The sequence below is a fragment of the Ambystoma mexicanum genome, chromosome 1p (genome assembly GCF_040938575.1).
Source record: "Ambystoma mexicanum isolate Mex_15411 chromosome 1p, UKY_AmexF1_1, whole genome shotgun sequence".
Taxonomy (NCBI): Eukaryota; Metazoa; Chordata; class Amphibia; order Caudata; family Ambystomatidae; genus Ambystoma; species Ambystoma mexicanum.
Window position 1 is genome coordinate 978370477 of NC_090921.1, and position 20068 is coordinate 978390544.

General features: G+C 45.0%; 1 protein-coding gene across 2 annotated transcripts in view; it reads left to right on the top strand.

Moving 5' to 3' along the window:
• Positions 1 to 16995, top strand: part of ADGRG5 (adhesion G protein-coupled receptor G5) — a 651384-nt gene extending 634389 nt beyond the window's left edge. For both annotated transcript variants that reach the window (XM_069654199.1, XM_069654209.1), the window contains one exon: positions 14306 to 16995. In XM_069654199.1, the coding sequence (XP_069510300.1) occupies positions 14306 to 14391 (86 nt within the window). In that variant the 3' untranslated portion in view covers positions 14392 to 16995. The remainder of the gene's footprint in view (positions 1 to 14305) is intronic.
• Positions 16996 to 20068: the final 3073 nt, after the last annotated feature.

Below are 20068 nucleotides of genomic sequence, written 5' to 3' on the forward strand. Positions count from 1 at the left end.
CCGCTCTTACCAACCGTACTTAATCCATGACATAATGCAGCCGTCGTAAATTCATGGAAGTATTCCCTCCCCCCACAAAATCACTTTGGTGTGATGTACCAGTTCCGGCACTCTTGGACAGCCTCATAGCAATGACCTTTCCCAGGATATTCACATCCACATAATATACTTTATATCTTAATATGCTTGTTATTATTCTTTTTGCAGGTAAGAAAATCTCTTTTTACAGTGAAACGTAAGTGAAATGATAGAATGTTGTTAGGTTCAAACATTTGTTTTCTCCTAAATTGCAGGGTTAGAGTCAACCACAAGATTCACAGTTGGGTTTAGGCTCACCAGGGCTCAGTAAAATCTCTGTCCAGATTGGGCCCGAGGGGACACCAGGACCAATACATGCTGAAACGCAGTTTACAACCTTCTTAGAATAAAAATCCTTAGTATACTTGACCCCCTGGGTGTGGTGAACAGGGGGAGGATCACATGGGAGAGGAAACCCCTTATGCTGCGGTATCCCCACCAATCACCAGACCCTAGACCCCCTTCCTCTAACCTTGAGAACAACTACTTCCCTAATAAATTCATAACTTGTAGTCACCCTACCATTCCCCTAGAAAGTACTGGGATGAGGAAGAATAGGAGTTGCCTAATTGAAGTACCTTTCCCAGTTCTGTGACGAGGAAATGATATGATATGATATGGCATTTGTAACACACCTATACACAAGTGTTTCAAGGAAGAACCCCCATGACTCACAAGGGAGTCCTAAGATCAGTACTGTGATGAGGGAGAAGTGTGGCGGCATGAGTATTACCCATAGGAACCATGTTGAGCGGTCTAGTGTCTTGCCAAGTCCTATTGGCCAGAGCCAGTATAAAAGGGAAGACATGCTCAATAAGTATGAGAGAAGCCCACCCTGGGGGAGAAGGTAGCAGGAAAGTTTTGCTGCAGGGGAAGAGGCTGTGGAGCAGAAGCTTACTGAGACTGCAGAGGTGTTCCCAAGCAGTCCAATGTGGAGGGACCGTCTGGCTAGAGGGAGAAGCAGCAGTCCATGTGGGCGAAGCCAGGGGACTGTGCGGGTGATAGGTGGTGTGCTCGCTGCGAGGGACCACATACTGCAGACCTGCTGCAGCACACTGGAGAAGGGGAGAAGACTGCACAAGATGAAACCCAAAGTAGAAAGACCCCAAGACTGACCAAAGACTACAAGGAGAGACCCAAAAGGTGATAGGGGCAGAAGGGAGCAGTGGGATATCCTGACCCAGCTAAACAGGGTAAGAATGGAAGCTCGGGGTAGTAAAGTAACCTTCCTGAGTGCGCAAGACAGAACCACCATTAATGAAGGTTACCATTGTCAATCATCTTCATAGTCGCAGTATTTGGCAGGCTAGTGAACCAGGCAATATTATGAAAGAACCTTACAGGTTTGGAACCCGTACCCCCGAGACTTGAAAGCAAGGTGAGAAGAAGAGACATGCAGAATGGGTGCGTCCTATCTGGTATTTTGTGAAAAGGAACCAAGGGTAAGGAAATCGTCCTCAATGGTGTTGTGAAGAAGAGACCAGGGGAAGGAAAGCATCCTCTCTGGTTTTGTATGAAGAAAAGACCAGGGGTAGGAACGCGTCCTTCCTGGTGTTGTGAAGAAGAGACCAAGAGAAGGGAGCCAATCCCTTGGTGTCAACAATTTTGAGTTGGAACTTCGCTTTCTTTTGAACCAGAGAACTTTAGCATGCTACTTTGGAACTTTGTTTTTCCACAATTTGGAACTCTAATTCATTCTTCTAGATCAAGAAGACCCACATTCTTTCTAGTTTGGTTGATAAGGAACGGAAATAGGATTTTGACAAAGGACGATCGACTATATACTTTTTACAGACATACTGTATTTGGTTTGAGGCAGGTAAACTCCTCTTAGTAAGAGGGCTAGGTAGGTTTTTTCTTATTTTCTTTTGAATAAAAGTTGATGCCAACAAACTTACCATTATGTCTTCCTCCTATCTTCACACCCTTACAGGGTACAGTGGCATACTATTGTAATGCTGTGCATTTATAGAGGAGGGGATCTCTTGATAAATGGTCAAGTATTTGGGTACATGGTGCTCATGAAGGCTCTCTGGACCTCTCTGTAAGGACTGTCAAACGCTCAGGTTTGTCTTGTGCCTACTACAAAGTCTGATATTCCAGTTTCAGCCACCAGTTATTATTTGAGCGGTATGTGTCCTCTGGGACAAAATAGCTCATGTCCATCAGTTCTGATGTTGGTATGGTGGGACAGACATTAGGCATATGCCCAAGCTGGCCACACGCATAATTCCAGACTGTGGGGCGCTTTGGTGTAGATGGACCTGTCTTTTAGATCTATCTGCCTGGTCAGACCTTCTCAGGCACACTCACTGCAGCTGGCTTCTGGACGATGTTGTTGTTAGAGGTTTTCTTTGAATTGGAGAGCAGGGCTATGTTTCTGGGTCTGATGTCCAACTGTGGTTGAGGTCTTTGAACAAACCCTTGGTCTCTTTTCAGTAGTACTGAACTTGGCTTGTAGGGTGGCAGGTCTGATCCAGCGTGCCTCCAATACAGTACCCATGGTATCCTTGTGGTTGACTGGATGGCAAGCTCCAGGATTGGTTTGCAGAGCTACCTCGCAGGTCTCTGTGCTGGAATGTGCAGGAGGATATGAACTGTTGCAGAATGTGTATTTCAGTAATCTCATCCAAAATCTTTCTTCCCAGTCACTTCTCCACCAGAAACCATATCTAGTAGGACATCTGACTCAGACTATTCTGGGTCTGTAGCTGGATCTGGCTCATAAATTGGCAATGGTATTCTGAGTCTCTGCCCAGTCTCTCCTTGATGCCATTCTAGAGAGTGTCATAATCAGTCTGTCCATCAGTGTTGAGCACCTGTTATGTATACTGGATCTCTCCTGTAAATAGTGTTGGAATGTAGTGAGGCTAGTTGGTCTTCTCCCATCAGGCGGCCTCTGTTACCCATTTAAAATTATGTAAGTCTACCTCATGTTCCTAACCTTCCATGTACTTCTGTAGTAAGGATAATGAGAGTACTCGGATCGTGATCTCCAAATAGCAAAGGAGGGCCAGTTGCAGTCACCTGTTTCTCACCTGTTTGGCGAGGAACCTGGCCAACGTTGTGCTCTCCTGTGGCCTTGCGTCACAGCGACCCGTTGGTCACTGTGGCATTGCTGGTGTAAAGGGCAATGAGCGCTTCACTGCGTGTTACGATGCTCAGTGCTTTAAGTGGGCCGGGGCCTGCTGGGGCAGGGCCCCGGAAGTCTCCAAAAAGTGAGACTGAGCCGGGGCCCTGCCGGCGCCCCCCGATCCCACCAAAGCCACGGCGGGTGCATCTCCCACCACAGACGCGACGGGAGATGAGCCCGCCGATCCCCCATCAAGAGGTCGGGCACAGCAGAGTCAGGAAACAGGCAAAGCTGTGACTGACAGACTTGCCAGCCAGTCACAGCTTGAGCAACACTGTGACTGGCTGACACTTCTGCCAGTCACAGCTGCCTGCTGCCGGAAGGGCATCACGTTGGAAATGGTGACGTGACTTCCTCTGGCAACCCCTCGCGAGCAGTGTTGCCAACCTAGCGACTTTCTCGCTATATTTAGCGAGAAAGTACGCCCCCCTAGCGACTTTTTTATAAAAAAGCGGCTAGCGAGAAATCTAGCTACTTTTTTCAATTGGTTTGGAGACTTGCTCATTTATGCAAGTTTCCAAACCAATTGAAAAAAGTGCTGTAATTCGCCCGTTTTCTAACGGGAGTAATGTAAAAACACACAAATAACTTAAAAGGGAGGTGTTAAAAGGGGAGGGGGCCACAGTAAAACACACTTATAACTTAAAAGGGAGGTGTTAAAAGGGGAGGGGGCCACAGTAAAAGCCATAAATCGCAGGGGGAAAGAGGAGGTAATTATGCAAATTGGGCAGTGACGTCATCTAGCTACTTCTGGCGACTTCTAGGGGAGCCAATAGCTACTTTCTTCACTGAGGAGTTGGCAACACTGCTCGCGAGGTTATCAGAAGAAGTTACAGTGCGCCATAGATGTGTTTGGGTTTCTTGGCACTGGATCCTGCGACGACCCCCATCCGACGAGAGAAGCTACAAAACCACGAGGTTAGTGAAAGTCACTGCTGCCACTGCCTTTAATGTTTCTTGTTGCAGTTTCAGCTGGTCAAGGCAAACTTCGCACTTCAATGTGTTCGCCTTGGAAAGCTGAAACTGCAACAGACAATTCTGTTGCTTTTACACCATGTATTTTTCCTTTATTCCCCTTTACTTTTCTGCTCTCTGTTCCCTCGCATGCATTTTCTTTAGTTTCTTTTCCCCATTCCAAATGTTTCTTCTTTCTTTTTCCCATCCAAACTTTCTGCTGTTCCCTCGCGTTGCATGCATTTTCTTTCATGTATTATTTCCAGTTCCAACCGTTCTGCTGTTTGCTCCCTCGCAATGCAAGGGAACAAACAGCAGAAAGTTTGGAATGGAGAATGAAAGAAAATGCATTCGAGCCTCGCATGCATTTTATTTCGTTTCTTTTCCCCATCCAAACTTTCTGCTGTTGTTCCCACGCAATGAGCTTGTGGCAGTTTTCCGGGGCGCGACTCTCAAGATGAATTATTGGTTTGTTTGTCCAGTTTGTCTAGCTAATAAGGTCCCTGTTGAGTGATTGGTCATGCTCTTTCTGACAACCAATCCAACGTGCGTACTAAAAGAAAGTTTGTCCACCTAAATAATGCAGTGGTCATTCCTGTTCATGCATGTGTTTTATGAAAGAAGGAGTAACACAGAGCAGACTCATGCTTGGAGGTTGCTTGCAGGTTTCTTAGATGGTGGATGGAGGGTTTTTGACAGGTTAGGACAGTTAGGCAAAACAAGGTTTGAATTCTCATTTTGTCCCTTTGCCAATTTGTGTCCTGTTATAAAATGGAGAAAAAAAAGAACATGACTCCCCATGTATGTGTTCACAAAAACACCCAAAACACAAAAGTATACATGTTCCCTCTGTGCACTTGTAATGTATTGTGTTATTGTATTGTTGTAGTTGTAGGTGGTAGGTGTTAGTGACAGTTTTAGATTGTGCATGTAGTTTGTAGGTTTCAGTTGCGGTCATAGCTTCAGGATTGTTTTGTGTGTTCAGTTGTTTGCTCTCTTTCTTGTCCACATCTTTGTCTGCTTGGTATTGTACTGGTAGTTATTATGGTTCTCAGGTCCACCTGGTTCACATGCTTCTCAGACTTTGTGGCTATTTCCAATGGTGCAACGGCTGACACTTGGGAAGGTAAAGGAGATGAAGTTTGGTGGAGTGGAACAGGAGGAGAATCTGCCATTTTGCTCACATGAGGAAATGGTTTCTCCCTATATAGATGAGGTGAAGGAGGATTGTGCAATTTGAGAGTGCTGGTTTGCAAGCCTGAGCCACAGAGCATCGCATCACCTCAGGGTGAGTGATTTAGTCATTGAGAAACAACTCTTTAGGCAGTGAAAAGGCTAGGCTGTTGGGAGATTACCTGGCAGATTCAAGCACAGAAGAAGGGGAAGGACAGCCTCATTTGGAAGTCCTCACTGGAACAGTGGAGGAGCAGGCAGGCCTGCCCATCATGTGTGGCATGGATGTGGTCACAGCTAGAAACTTGGTAGAGTTGTTTTTATTGGCACCTCGCACGTTGTGGGGCATAGAGAAGGAAGGTTTCTTCACCAAACAGATGCAGGGAAGGACTGTCATGAGGGTCTCAAGGGAACTACCAGCCTGTGGAGGTGCTTCAGCAGGATATAAACCCACATGAGGGGTAGGAGGAGGAGGAGCAGCAGGATAATTATTATTATTATTATTATTATTATTATTTTATTATTATATATATATCATTGTATTTATTGAGCACCGACCTAGCTTTGAGAAGCAATGGAGCGCTTTACAGTGGTATACAACAGTAGAGATGCATAACAGCACAGATATACAGCGGGGGTAGGATATAAAGGGACACAGAGGAGAGGTACAGCTGTACAGGGTGGCAGGGAGTAGAGGGGAGTATGGCATCTAGCAAGTCAGGTGGCACAGTAGGCCACACGATGGCCTAGTTGTTGAGGGGAAGAGACTCATTGAAGAGGTGGGTTTCGAGTCCTTTTCTGAATTCTAGGAGTGTGGGGGCAAGTCTGATGCTGACTGGGAGGTTGTTCTATAGCGTTGGGCCATAGGCAGAGAAGGCTTTTTTCTGGTACTTTTCTTTTGCAGAGGCAGATTTCAAGTCCATGCAGCAAAGCAGTGGCAAACATTTTGGAAAGCACATGCAGAGTGTTTCACCCTGTTTTCTACCTGACCAAAAAGAATCAGCCATTCACAGATCACCCTGATCTGGTGGACCTCCAGGAGGTGAATAGCGTTGAAATGGGTCGTGTGTTGCACAGTAATGTTACTGCAACAGAGATAGTGAGACATATTGCATCACAAATGCAAAAGAAGTTAGTGTGTGTTATCAGAGAACACAAGCCGAAGATTTCTATGTTTGTGGACGAGAGCATCAATCAACAAATCAACTTTGATTATTTATCTGCGGGGTCTTTTGGGGGCTCATTGTAAACCAGTCACCATTTACTTTGGCCTAGTGGAGCTCCAAGAGACAACTGCCTTGGCCATAAATGAAGCTCTGCTGGGGTATTTTGAGAATGTTGGCATCACAAAGACCCTGTTGCATGAGATCTGGATTGCTATTTGTTCAGATGGTGCAGCTGTAATGTTTGGTAGCAAAGGGGGGGTGATAACATTATTGCGAGCGGAATTCCCAAATCTTGTGTTATCGTGGCATTGTCTAGCTCACCGCCTTGAACTGGCCGTTGGAGACACTATTGATGAGGTTGGTGGGGCCAATCATTTTAAAATGTTAATGGACTCTTTATATGCCACATACAGCATGTAACCAAAAAACACAAGAAAGCTAGAAATGGCTGCCAGTGATCTGGGTCTGCAGATACAGAAGATAGGGAAGATGCTGGACACACGGTGGGTTGCATCAAGTTATAGGACGGTTCAAGCTGTTTGGAACTGCTTCCCTGCTTTGTGTAAGCATTTCGGAGAAGCTGCTAAGGATCTCTCAATACCCATAAGGGACCGAAGCAAATACGAGGGTCTTCTTAAGAAGCTTACCTCCTGCTCTTTTGTGAAAGATTTAGGGCTTATGTGCGATGCCCTTCAAGAACTGAAAGACTTGTCTCTGGCTCTTCAGAGCCGGATATCACAATTGTGGATGCACACAGACTCTTGGTGGGGCAAGTCCGGAGATTCTTTGCGATGAAAGAATCTCCGGGGGAGTTTGCTTCTACTGCTCAGAGTGCAGTTGATTGTGGACACTTCAAGGGCGTTCATATTTCCCAGGTAAGAGCAAACTCTGTGTCTCTGAATGAAAGGCAATTTTATCAAAGCCTTTCAGTTAACCTTGCCAAATGGTGTGCTCCAGACTTGGATAAAGAACTTGTAGCCAGTTTCAGTGTCTTGGGCGCAAAGAATTTACCGAATGATGAAGACATTACTTTATGGTGAAAATGAGATTCAGAGACTGTGCACGAAATTTCAGCTCCCAATCAGAGACACCATCCATGACTTCAGGGATTTTAAGGACTTTGGTGGCAAAAGGCGCCCTGAAGCATTTAGGGCTTTGGTTGCTCACATGGAAACATTGCCCGCAAGTAATGCAGATTGCGAAAGGGGCTTCAGCACCATGAATTTAATTGCTTCGCCAAGCCAAGCATCCCTCCATGTGGCCACTATTTCCTCATGTTTATGGCTGAAACTTAATGGCCCTCCAGTAAAAGCATTTAACCCATTCTCCTTTGTGAAAAGCTGTCTGGCAAAAGGGAGACAAACCGCTGAGGAAACGCACTGCGAGCAAGCTCATGCAAAGAAGGACTATCTTGAAGATTATTATGTGGGGTTCTGGGAAATTGTCAATGAATTGTTTACACATTTGAATGCACCTGTTAATGTACCTCAACACCTATCCTTTTGTCAACGGCCCAGTTAAGGGTCCAATAAATAATCACCTTGAGCTTTAATTTGTTATACTTTAAGCCATGTAGCAAGCAGTCTGCTACACAATATGTACTTAGTAATGTAGGCCCGACCAGTTTTACCATGTCACATTTAGGCCCGCCCACCAATTAGGCCATGCCCATCGTGTTTTAGGCCACGCCCCCAAATGAGGGCCCCTCCTCAGTTTCTTACCTCACTTAAAGCACTGACTATGCTCCAGGGCTAAGAGTGTTCCATCACGTTGTCCACCTATCCGCTGCAACGGTCTAGTCTTCATCCAAGATGCCCACTCACATTGAGGCATTTCCTCTTATGCCGGCGAAGTACCAACGCGCATTGCGTTGCAAACCTGATCACCCCACTGTTTGGGTAAAGACGCAAGTGCCTTTCTTTCGGCTCCCCTCCCTTTCTGCGAACTTGATTTCTTCTTGCTTCCTGGCTTCCCGCTGTGGCTTGCTCTCCTCCCTTCAGTTTTCCCTGCTTTCCTTTCAGTCCCGTTGGTTCTCTTTCTGTTGTCACTGTCCTGTGCTCCCATTTCCTTACGGTTCTCTTTTCCATCCCTTCATGTGCTCTGTACTTCTTACCTCAACTTTCTTTATCCAATCATCAAAGAAGACATATTTCCTATTGCATCTTCCTGCATCTTCATTCCGGAAAGTCTTCCAAATACTACCATCCATCCGTGTGCCTGAATTATTCCACCATCAACCTAAGGAGGGTTTATGTGCCTTTAGTCTTTTCCCCCCAATCTCGGGACACGTCCTGCCTGACTGCCACTGTGCCGTACGTGTGGTTACCTACAGAAGGTCATTGTGGCGGCGGGTCCGGATGGGCCCTACCTCTTCAAGGACACTGATACAACAGACTCTGGTGATTGCAAGAAAGAAAAGTCCAAAACCACCCAAAAGGACTATCTCAACTGACACAGGCTAGACCTTGACTCCTCCTCGTTCTGCACTGACTTGGTGGGGTCGGACTGATACTATACAAAGATGTTGCTGACCTGGAAAGGCACTTGTTCCTGTTTCCCCTTTGTCTCCTACAGTGTGGTATGATGAAGAAAACTGAGCCGTTTAGAGGGTGCAGAGGTTGCTGCTGGTCCTACTTTGCTAGAGTCTTCCTAGTTGTGTGATCTAGTCAAATATGAGTTCTGGCTTGCAACAGCTCCTTCAAGTCACTGCATGAACCTTTGGGTTCCCAGAGATCCTCAGAGTCTTGTTCAGTGAGGAGAGTCTATAGGCATCCTGCACCTGGGATTTGAAGGAAAAGCCTAATAAGTCATGAAAGGGTGCATTAATAGATTCACGCCCTCACTGACTAAGTTTGGACTCCTTTATTGGTTTTAATAGGGTTGATGAGTGGGCCACAACCCTGAATGATGTGTTTTGAGGCCTCAAGTTTGTCGGTTTCCTTTACGAAGCAGGAAAATATAATCCTTCTTGGCTCAGGATTGGAGGGTGAAGGTACGTATCCTAGGTATTGTCTTGTTGGGCAAGCTTACCAGCCTAACCATTCTTGATCCCACTTCAGACATCACCTGTCATAGGACCAAGAAGTACACTAAGTCCATATGTTATGTAGGGATTTGTTTTACAAAAAGGGCAACTTAAATGAGAATGGGATTTTCCCAAACAAAGCAATGGACAAGTTGGCTCTTTTCCTAGATGGATTTGTGTCCCTTTTCTGTCAGAGGCCCTCCACTTACACAATTTCTCGTTGGCAATTTGCAGGTTACTAGGTTTTCTTGGCCTCTGGATGAATTGTCCCAGTTCATGTTGCTCAAGAGGGATTACTGCACAACATCCTGGATTTGTGAGCCTTAGTGTGACCCAAATCCTTCTTATGTATCTTATCTAGATTTGGGCATTCTGGAGTCCCAAATACCAAAACGTACTCAGACACAAAATCTTGCAAGAAAGACGGCTTAGTTAGTAAGTATAGCTAAAGGGGAGAACCAGAGAGTTTTTTAGCCATACCTAGGGTTCCTCCTGATTCCTCTCCTCCCCTCTCTGATCTCACAATATTCTCTGTGAGCCAGTCCCAGTGCTCCTTGCACATTCCAGTCCTGTCTAGAGCAAGCTGGCCCAACAGTAACTTTCCTGCTCCAGCTATCTAAGAAATCATGCGATGCATTTGCCTTTCTCCACTATCTGATGTTCTTGCCTCCTCTTTTAATAGCTCCTGATGTAGCCCGGTCACTCTCCTCTCAGGTTGTCACCATGTAATCTATATGGATTGTTCACCCCTTGTTATTAATTCTAACACTTTGGCTCCTCTGGGCTTTTATCTCATCCAGGCTATTCCCTTCCTCTCTTGATGTTTCCCCTCAAGCCGCCTCCATAGTAACATCACTAGTACCATTTCCTTCTGATGTTCCTTCATCGTCTTCCTCATTGTTATTGCCTCCTCTATGTCCCACCCAGTCTCCGATGTAATCACGTTCTCCTTCCCCTTGGGTTTCACCACTTCTGCCTGCACCCTGATTCTTGCCACCTCCTCTTGAATTCCACCCTTTCTCCTGATGTTATCACCGATTTATAGTGATTTTTTCGAATGGCATATTTTCGAATGCCATTTTCTCTGCACAATTGAGCCGAATTTTATTTTCTTCGAAGGTTTATTTTTTTTAATTTGATTTTTGAAATGGGGGGGTTCCCCTCAAACCCCCCTTTTTTTAAACACTTTCTTGTACTTACAAAACCAAAAAGAAAAAATCGGCTAAATGTTTTCGACAAAATGCTGTTTCGAAAATAAGTTTTAAAAAAAAATTACCGGATACCGTTATCACCTCCTCCTACAACCACCCTCCTTCTAATGTTAAAACCTATTCATTTGACTTCTTAATTCTCACCACTTGCTTCTGTACTCACGTTCTTCTTGTGAGGTTGCCACCTGCTCCTTTACCCTATTCCTCTTACCGTCTCCATCTGCTCTTCACTGGCACCACCTTTCCACTCTTCACAATCTCTCCAGCCTCTGCTTCCTCGAGTGCTCTCCAGTCTACATGCTCTGCTTCCTCCACCACTCTCCGGGCCCCAGCAACTACCACATTTTAGCCCCCTGCTCCTCCCAACAGCTCTGATCAGCTGGCGCTGCATGCATTTTTTCTGGGGTCTCTGATTACCCTGGAATGGACACTTAGGACCTCATGACGGGCCTGGCTGCAACCCTGCCAGTGCTACAGGCGGGTTACCGCCGGACCCATAATATTTGACCGGCGCCTGAACTTCCTGTTGCCACCAGGAAATTACATCTCTGGCGGCCCAGGAAGTCAGGCGCTGGTAAATGTAATTCCCCATTCTATGGGAGTTGGGACACAGAAGCATTCTTCCTGACTGGTCTGCTTACAGTGGCAGCCTCGCCCGGCAGGGTCAGACCTGTCGGGCACGGCGGCCACGGCAGGCAGACTCGGAGTTTGCCGATCTGGGAACAAGGGTGCCGGTGAACTTAACCTTGTTTCCGGACTAGCAAACTCTTAATGAGGCCCTTAGTGAGGGTTTGCCCATGTGGCTTTTAGTGGGGGCTTGCACCTGTGGCTTTTACCTGGGTGGAAGCTGGTATTGGTTGTTGCCCCTAGGTGCATCAGGGGGCTTTGGGCTCAAGGGACTGGACCAAGTCCATAACATGCCTGTGCGCCATCTTGAGAGTTACATTAGCCCCTCTGACCCTCCTCTATGCTTCCAATGCTGAGACGAGGCTTGATGCATGTGAATTAAATGCTGGAAATACATTCGGTAAGCTGTTTACAATCTTTATTTTACTTCAGAATAATGTGCGTGTAGTGAAATTGCAATATTGTACCCCTGAAATGAGAATATTCCACCGGGGAATAATGCATTGTTGCTTTGTTTTTTATTTTATTTTATTGTGCTTATGTTCAAAAATTGAACTTTTACACATCAACATTAATGCAAGTGATGCATTCAAAATACATAAACGAAAAAACAGTCATATATCCTTTTAAGGAATAACATTCATTCATCACTAATACACTCTTCAATAAATATACCATACTAACATTCTTCACACGTTCACAATTAATATAAAAATTACAAATCAGGCAAAATAGGTACCACTCATTCCATTGATTAAACAATCAACACACCAACATGTGCAACCCTCTTCTGTAGTTATTTGATTAATCAGTTTCTTCTCCACACCTACAAAGCATACTCCACGTTCCTAGTTAGGCCTAGTGAAACCAAGCTTGTCCAACATTCTGATCACCTCTACGGTCAAAAATACCTCATTATCTCCACTTAATCTGTCCCAGACTTCTAGTGCCAGATCTACCTTGCCCATTGACAGAAATCTACTCAGAAAACATGTTCTGATTATTTTCAGAGCTCCGCAATCTACCATTATAGGATGCAAGTTCTCATTGGGCTCTTTACTGTAACAACACCCTGTCTTTAATTTCAGGTGTACGTATAGATCTCTTAGCCACTAATTCTCCATAGGCAATAGATTGAGGTGAAAACGGAGGAATTGACTCCTTATTCTTGGACACTGAATGTCTTTGAATATGTTGGCAACAGGCCCAATGGGTTGTTAATCCTAAAACATGTGGTATGAATTTTGTAATTACTGACAATGGTAATTGCACAAATCCAGTCCATCTCTTTTATTCGTTTTCTGATTGATTCTGGACTCTCGTCTACCCGTACCACAGTCAAATAGAAGTGTATCAACACTACTGACTATATCAGTAAGAAATGGTGAATTGTTTGACACTAGTTATTTTCCTAAATTCTCAAAAAGTGTGCTTCTCATTGGATTCAAAAAATTCTGTTAGGGTCAGCGCTTGCCATTGGTACCAATATGCCAAGGATAGAAGCCCCAGTTTATAATGAATTGATGGCATTGGTGTCCCCATTGGTACATTTAGAACCTTTTTCCATATATAACCCTCGATCCTGACCCAGGGAATAGTTAGACTTACTGGGTTAATTTCCACCCCGTACATTATCTTGAGGACCACTTAACTTACATAATAAGTCAAATGTGGCTTAATTGTGAACCTGCAGAATTTGCAAAGGATCTTCTACATTTGATAGACCATTTGATCGCTTTTATTCAATATTTGTTTAATGCTGCCCTCACGCGATGTTCTCTCCCAGAGCTGGAAGCCTAGATAGATTGTCTGCCTCTGGGCTACTATCTTAATGTTGTTTACCTGCCAGTTATATTTTGCTGTGGCCACCTTTGGATGGTGTAACTGGATTGTGCTTTGTTGCTTTTCTTGCATGCTACTTGTTGGGGAAGCCATGGACTTGCCACATTGTATGTATGGAAATATTTCTCTGATGTGCTCGATAGGTGAAAGTGTATCTAAACACACACTGCTAATTTTGATTGAATGGAAGTGATTTTCCTTACAGAAAGCTTTGGATCTGCTCTGGGAGAGCTTTGGGCTCCCTCATGTAGGGATAGGGTCCATTACTGTTGCCCTGCATAGCCTCACAATGGGGATTAGGAGGGTGAAAACTTTAAAAACTGGCCTGCTCTGTTTGAGGGGAGAAGTGGGAAGAATCCAGGCTGCCAGGACTGGCCTTTAATAAGGGACAGTGATTGTTCCCTGCCCTGGGACACGGCCTGGGGAGAGTTACCAGGGGATCCTTACCATACTGCCCTCAGGCCCAACATCCACTAGCTCGTTGTGGTATTGGGCTCCCTAAATCACCACTCTGTTGGTCCCCAGAACCAGGTATGGAAATTCATCGCAACAGTAAAAAACATGAGCATGTGAACATCTTTCAATAGTAGCTTAAGACGTAGGTGAAAGTTGAGATGAGCTTGGGAAGGAACTCAGCACCACAGGTGGAGGTCGAAGAAGTGTAGTGCAAACTCTGAAGACATGAGAAGCTCAGCACACAAGCAGTAGTAGTTAATGGCGAGAGCTGTAGGTGGAAGGCGCTCACCTCTACAATTGGAGGAGCACATAGATAAACAAACAGAAAGTGGAATCTGTCCTGGGCGATGCCCGGGGTAGGATTGCTTGTAGAAGGTTGCAGGTGGAAGTGTCACAGGCTTGCAGATAGAGAAGGCTGTGAGCAGAACTAAGAGGCAGAACTGGGAGCTTTCTGCCTAAAGACAGTGAAAAGGATGGATACGCAAGGCAGGGAAGGAGGAATGGAAGCCGAAATCAATGAATGCATGATGGGTGGGAGGAACATAAAGTACTAAAAAGGTGCTTTAAAATTGCTCTTTTGTATACATTCAGAGCCAAATAAGGTACCACTTAAACTTGTTTTCCTTTCTGTCTCCCGTAGGGCTGTTCATCTTCATCTGGTATTGTGCAGTCCAGACCCGTGCAGGGGGCACCTCTGAGAGTGGCCCCACACAGATCACGAAATAGTGATGGAGGGAGACGTTTGGCCTCTGAAGGACACAGTTCCAGAATCCTTTACTTTGACCCTAAGAAACCAATGACATATGAATTAGGTAGACCAGTGCAGTGTTGAAACCTTCATTGCTGACAGAATGAGAAACGGTTACACAGGTTTTTCAGTTTGCTTGGACAGTCCATCAGCTGAAGCAAGGGCTCATAGCATATCGGGTTGTGTGTACGACAAGGAGGGGCACTTGTTTATTCCCTCTGTCTGTCCAGTTCTTTCATAATCTCTTTCCTCGACTGAGCGCGAATTTTTATTCCTTTGCACAATATACAGCTCTGCCTGTGACGTGCATCCCACGCAGTGTGCAGGTGAATACAGAAGTGGTTGAAGATCAGCTGGATGCAAATCAACGGAGTCTTCTTCGATAGGTTTGACAAGGCCAAGGCCTTGCATCTTTCTGTAACTATTACAAAGACCAAGATCACTAGACTGATAAAATAAAATCGAACACAGTGGGGATTGCGCTGCAGATGAAGTTATAATTGACGGGTCATGTTAGTAAACGTTTTTTAAATACTTTAACTAGTTTATAAAGCTACCAAGGAGGACCAATCCTCTGCTCGCAGAGATGGATTATGCCACTGTTACGAAAGCTGTTATGGCTCAAAAATAGATTCCTAAATCATCCTTGTTGTCCACATTGATTGTATATACCACAACGGCAATTCTTGATCTGTAATTAATTGAAATTTACATATTGAAAATATCCAGAAACGGAGGAAAGTCTGCATCATGTAGGCTTTTTGTTTGACCCCCTCTCGTTCAGCTTTACTGACCCGCCAGAGTTTATTGACTTGCAGCCTCGATCTCTCCCTATTCTAAAATAGCTAGGCTGAAAGATCCTCAGGAAACCAAACTCGGCAGGATGAAACTTCATGCACACCTAATGCATGGCCGACTCCTCGCCGGCCTTTAGGGTTTTCAGAGGTGCATATCTGTTTTGAATTCTCTGTATTCTAACATTATTCACCTCAATAATACTGAATGCACTGTCGCCCGAACCATGAAAAGCAAACCCAGACATGCGTGACATGTGACGGATTCTGTTTGTCTTATAGGAAATCTTACAACCGTCCATTTGAACCTTGCTAACTTCGTCAACTTTGGAAAGATGAATTGCTGAGGTGGTCCTGCCCAATTTCACAGCTTGGGGCTGCAGTTTGTACAGAGACCACTATAGCAAGTGAATGAATCTACTGAGCTATCTTACTGCAGAGTTTAACCTGCTCCCATAGCTGGAGAATAACCGCAACTGCACAGGGCTTCATTTCCTCTTGCCAATCCCATCCAGCCTCACCCCTGCTTCTCCTTAGACCTTTCTCTTCCTTCCTGCAGCCTTCGAGGTCATGTTCTGAATGCCATGAACTTAGTATAACAGCAGCAATCACTTTTCTCAGAGAAGAACACCAGTCTAAATTTATAGAGGTTACTAGACATTTTTTAAAAAAAGGCAATGACTGTACAGAGTATGTAAGTGGTATTGTAAAGGTGTCAGTGTGGAACCGATGCTTTCAAATTAAATACTTAAATGTTGTATCGATAGCCACCAGGTCCGGAGGGCTACATAGAAATAACATTAAGAATAGGTCTCAGTGCCTGGCCTTTATTCTGAGAGGATTGTTAGCAGGTTATTGGTGGCTTAACATTGTAATCACTTATAAAAAGGCAAACCGAATAATAACTCTCTGCATCAGGATTACTTTGGAGGGCATTTCACTCAATGGACACATTTTGAAGAAAAGATATGAGTTTGTCCTGCAATGGAACCATTGGGAAATAAATGTTCAATAGGAGGTTGCTTTAAACTAAAGACACTTGTTCGCTCATTGATGGAAGAAATGGTCAAGAAGATGAAGAGATTTGTCATCATACACTGAACCGGAAGTTGAAACGGAATGAAGCAGTGGATACCCATTTGAGAAGCACAGTGCATATAGGGAAATGGGACACAGGGGATGGCTGGGCGCATGCAGTTATGTATTGCGTATCCAACACACAAATGTCCAAAGGTACGACAATTATGAGATATTAAAAGACAGCAAGGTGGCATGTAAAAACCATTGTGGCCATCAATGCAATAGATCATGGTGAACTGAGATTTATTTTAACTGAGCTGGCACGGGTTCACGGTGCTTAAGAAGGTACACAAGAGTAAGGCAAGCTGAAGCATCTATACCCAAGGAACACGTGAAATATTCACACATGTGCCTTTTAAATCTCCGAAGCATTCATCCCCAGGTCTCAGAGTTATGCTAGAAATCATGCACTGAGTAGAACAAGGTTTGCCAATACTGCTTTGGTGAACATTACCACTGCCCTTTTAATACTGTGTGTGAGCTATGTTGAGCTGCAAGTGACATGGCAATACATTAAGACATTTGTATTGATCTTTTTGGAAATTGCTTATGAAATACCTTGAATTGAAAGTGTAATGTTGATAAAAAGCTGCATTTTATATTTCTTTTTTTTAAATGGCTTTTTTTAAATGGATTCACAGAGTTGGAAAATTAGTACATAAACAACTGTAATTAATTGCTGAATTGACCATACCAATAAAACATTCATCAAGTAACTTCTTCTGTGCAGTCACTTCCACAACATGCCAAACAGGATAGTTACAAATAACATCACAGAAGGGCATATTTCACTGATCTCCTATAAATTACTTTCTTTACTAGTTGATTCCTGGATTGAGTTTAATCTCTTGCATAGAAGTAAATCGTGTGAAATTACTTAATAATATAAAAACAGCCTACAGTGCTTCCAGCTGAGAGAATATCAAATGACTGTAAACCAAATGAGATGTCACTTTTCCTTTTAGTGTGTACCAACAGCACAGGATTTGACAGAACATCTGTGTATGGGTTTATCCTTTCACAACTAAGTCTGGCTTTCTTTAGGACAATGGTCCTCAGTCCTTCCCTCTCGCCCCACTTCAGGTTTGACCCCTTGGCAGCAAACAGTCACTCACAGTCTTTTGGATTGATAGTGCTGTGCTCTCTTTTTTTGGTCCTCGCTGTATCTTTCTTGGTCATCGCTGAAGTTGCCCGGATCATGCGTCTAACAGGGTTGGGCTTTGAGAAGATGCACAGAAGGCTAGATCCCAGGAGTTGTACATTGTACCCTCCTGGTGACTTTCGATGGTTCCTTTCCACATTGTGTTACTTCAAAAAGTTTCAAAAAGCAAAATTCGAAGAAAAACATTCCCCTTTTGTATTCCTTATCCCATTTTGCCATGTGTGTGTCAACTGCGGCCTTGTTTGACTTATTTCACTGGTCCCTTTACCTTGGCTGTAAAAAAAAATAAGAAAGAAAAACTTTTATTTATTCCTGCTGTGTGTAAAACCTTGAAAACCTTCCCATTTATGTGAGAACCAGAGAATCCTTTCTGTGCTTTAGTCCCCTTCCTGTGTCCCCCAAAGAATCCTATGTGAATTCATTTGTTTTCTTTAGCCAGCCACCTATCCCTATTGATTTTTATCTAGTACATCTTTAGAAAGGAATAGAAATTATGAAGTGGGGGGCTACATTTGGAACGAACGAGAGAGATGGAAGAGGAGATTACTTCTCGGTGGACGAGGCTGGTTGTTGACAGGTGGCAGCCTTGAGGTAGAATGGTTTGCCCCTTGTCGTTGTGGTCACTGTGGATGCCATATTCCCAGAGATGCAGCAGATTTTGGTAAAAGGTTGGTAAATCATGGGTGGCTCAAAAATAGGGGAGGAGGCAAAGCTGGCAATGGTGAGTTTGCCACTGCCACAGTGGGTGAAGGGGGAAGGAGGAAGTGGACATGGCAGGGGTGGCAGTGGGGAGTTCGCCATAGAGGCAGTGATGAAGGTAAGCAGGGCCGACAATTGAAGGATTGCCACTACAACAGGTGGTGCAGGCAAAGGGGGAGGTGCAGAAGGCACAACTGATGCAGAAAGGCCTTGTACCAGAACTTGTGGAGGGAGTTGGTGATGTTCAGGAGACTGGTTGGCATTGGTTCACTTAATACACAATGGGCCTCAATACAGGTTTGGCGGTCCGGAAATAAGGGTGCTGGTAGCAATATACCAGCACCCTTTCCAGACCGTCAAACTACGAGAATGCCGGTAGGGGCTACGGAACTCCCGGCAGGCCTGACCTGCCAGGTTTTCAGCCCCCTATTGGCATGTCTCTCACTGAAGCACCATTACCAACGGTGCTGGTGCTTCAGTGTCCCCATTCCCATGAAGTCCTATGGGACTCCACAGGAATGGGGAGTTACTGTTCCGCCGCCACTTATGATATCCCACTGGCACTGGGTTATCATGCGGCGGAAACAGTGTTAGGAGTTGGTGGCAACCCACCGGCACAACGGCACGTTACCGCCAATCTCGTAATGAGGCCCAATGTGTAAAGTGTTGCATAACCTAAAGCACATACATTTTCTTTAATTAATACACAAGGATCCCATTACAGCTGCAGATACCGGCAGATACACTGGAATTTCGTGGGCAATGATTTAATCAACTTTCGAGTGGATTGGAGATTGTGCTAGCTCAGGGGGCTAGGATGCTTCAGAAGTGTGGGCTGCTCGGAAATGGGCAAGGATAGTGTGCAGATGGTTGGGAGGCAGGAGACCGAAGAGCAACAAGAGGAGGAAGATACTGAGGACTCTACACCTATGCCTGCCGTTGCTGTGGGGGTCAGGTATGTGCAGGCATCCCATGTCAAGGTTCAGGAAGAGTAGACATCCTGACTTGGGGACAGTGTCCGTTTGTCATCGGTTTGGGACTACCTTGGATAGCTGAAGTGAAAAACTATGAAGGGGGACAAAGCCACTGTGATATGCAGGTTGTGCAAGACAACAGTCAAGTGGCGGTATAAAACCCATGGATTGTGTCTTGGTAACCACAACACTGCTCAAGCACACTCAGTCCAGGCATGTTCTGAATAGTTCTTGTGTGTACAACTCACTGTCCCACCATGACCCCTCTTGCACATCATCCCCCATCTGTGGGGGCAACAATGTTATGTAATGTTATTGGGATTTTACCATGCACCTCAATGAGGGAGTGTCTGAGGGTCCCTCATAAGAGGGCACAGCTGCTCATGACCGGACAAACTAACACAGACATTCCGCAATTCCCTTCACCCACTGAGCCTGTCCAAGAGCTTCTGCGCTATGCATACCAAGGGGCACCATCCAGCAGCATGAACTTGGTGCCCATACCACAACAGCTTGTTGCTTGGTAGTAGCTCTCAGTGTGTCGCCATTTGGCTAGGCAAAGAGGGACTGATAAATACATCATTTTGACCCATAATTATGGCTGATACCGCCCATATTGCCAGAAGACCATTAATCAGGGAGCTGAAATCCACAGCACTGTAGGATGCCTTCAGGAGGAAGATGCTGCAGCCCCAACCTACCCTCTTGAAACTAACTGGAAGGGCACCAGGTAAGAGGGTGGAAATAGCCATGTGCAGTGATTGCCCCAGAGACGGAAGGATAGTCTCTACATGTTAGCAGGGCCTCTCCTTTCTGTCACAATAAGTTGCAGAAGTTGCTTTCACTGCCTCTTTTTTGTGGGAAAATCTTCAAACAACAATGACTGTTGAACCACTATCTGCTGGCTTCAATAGAGAGTGTAAAAGTTAAGAAAGTGATGTAGGTG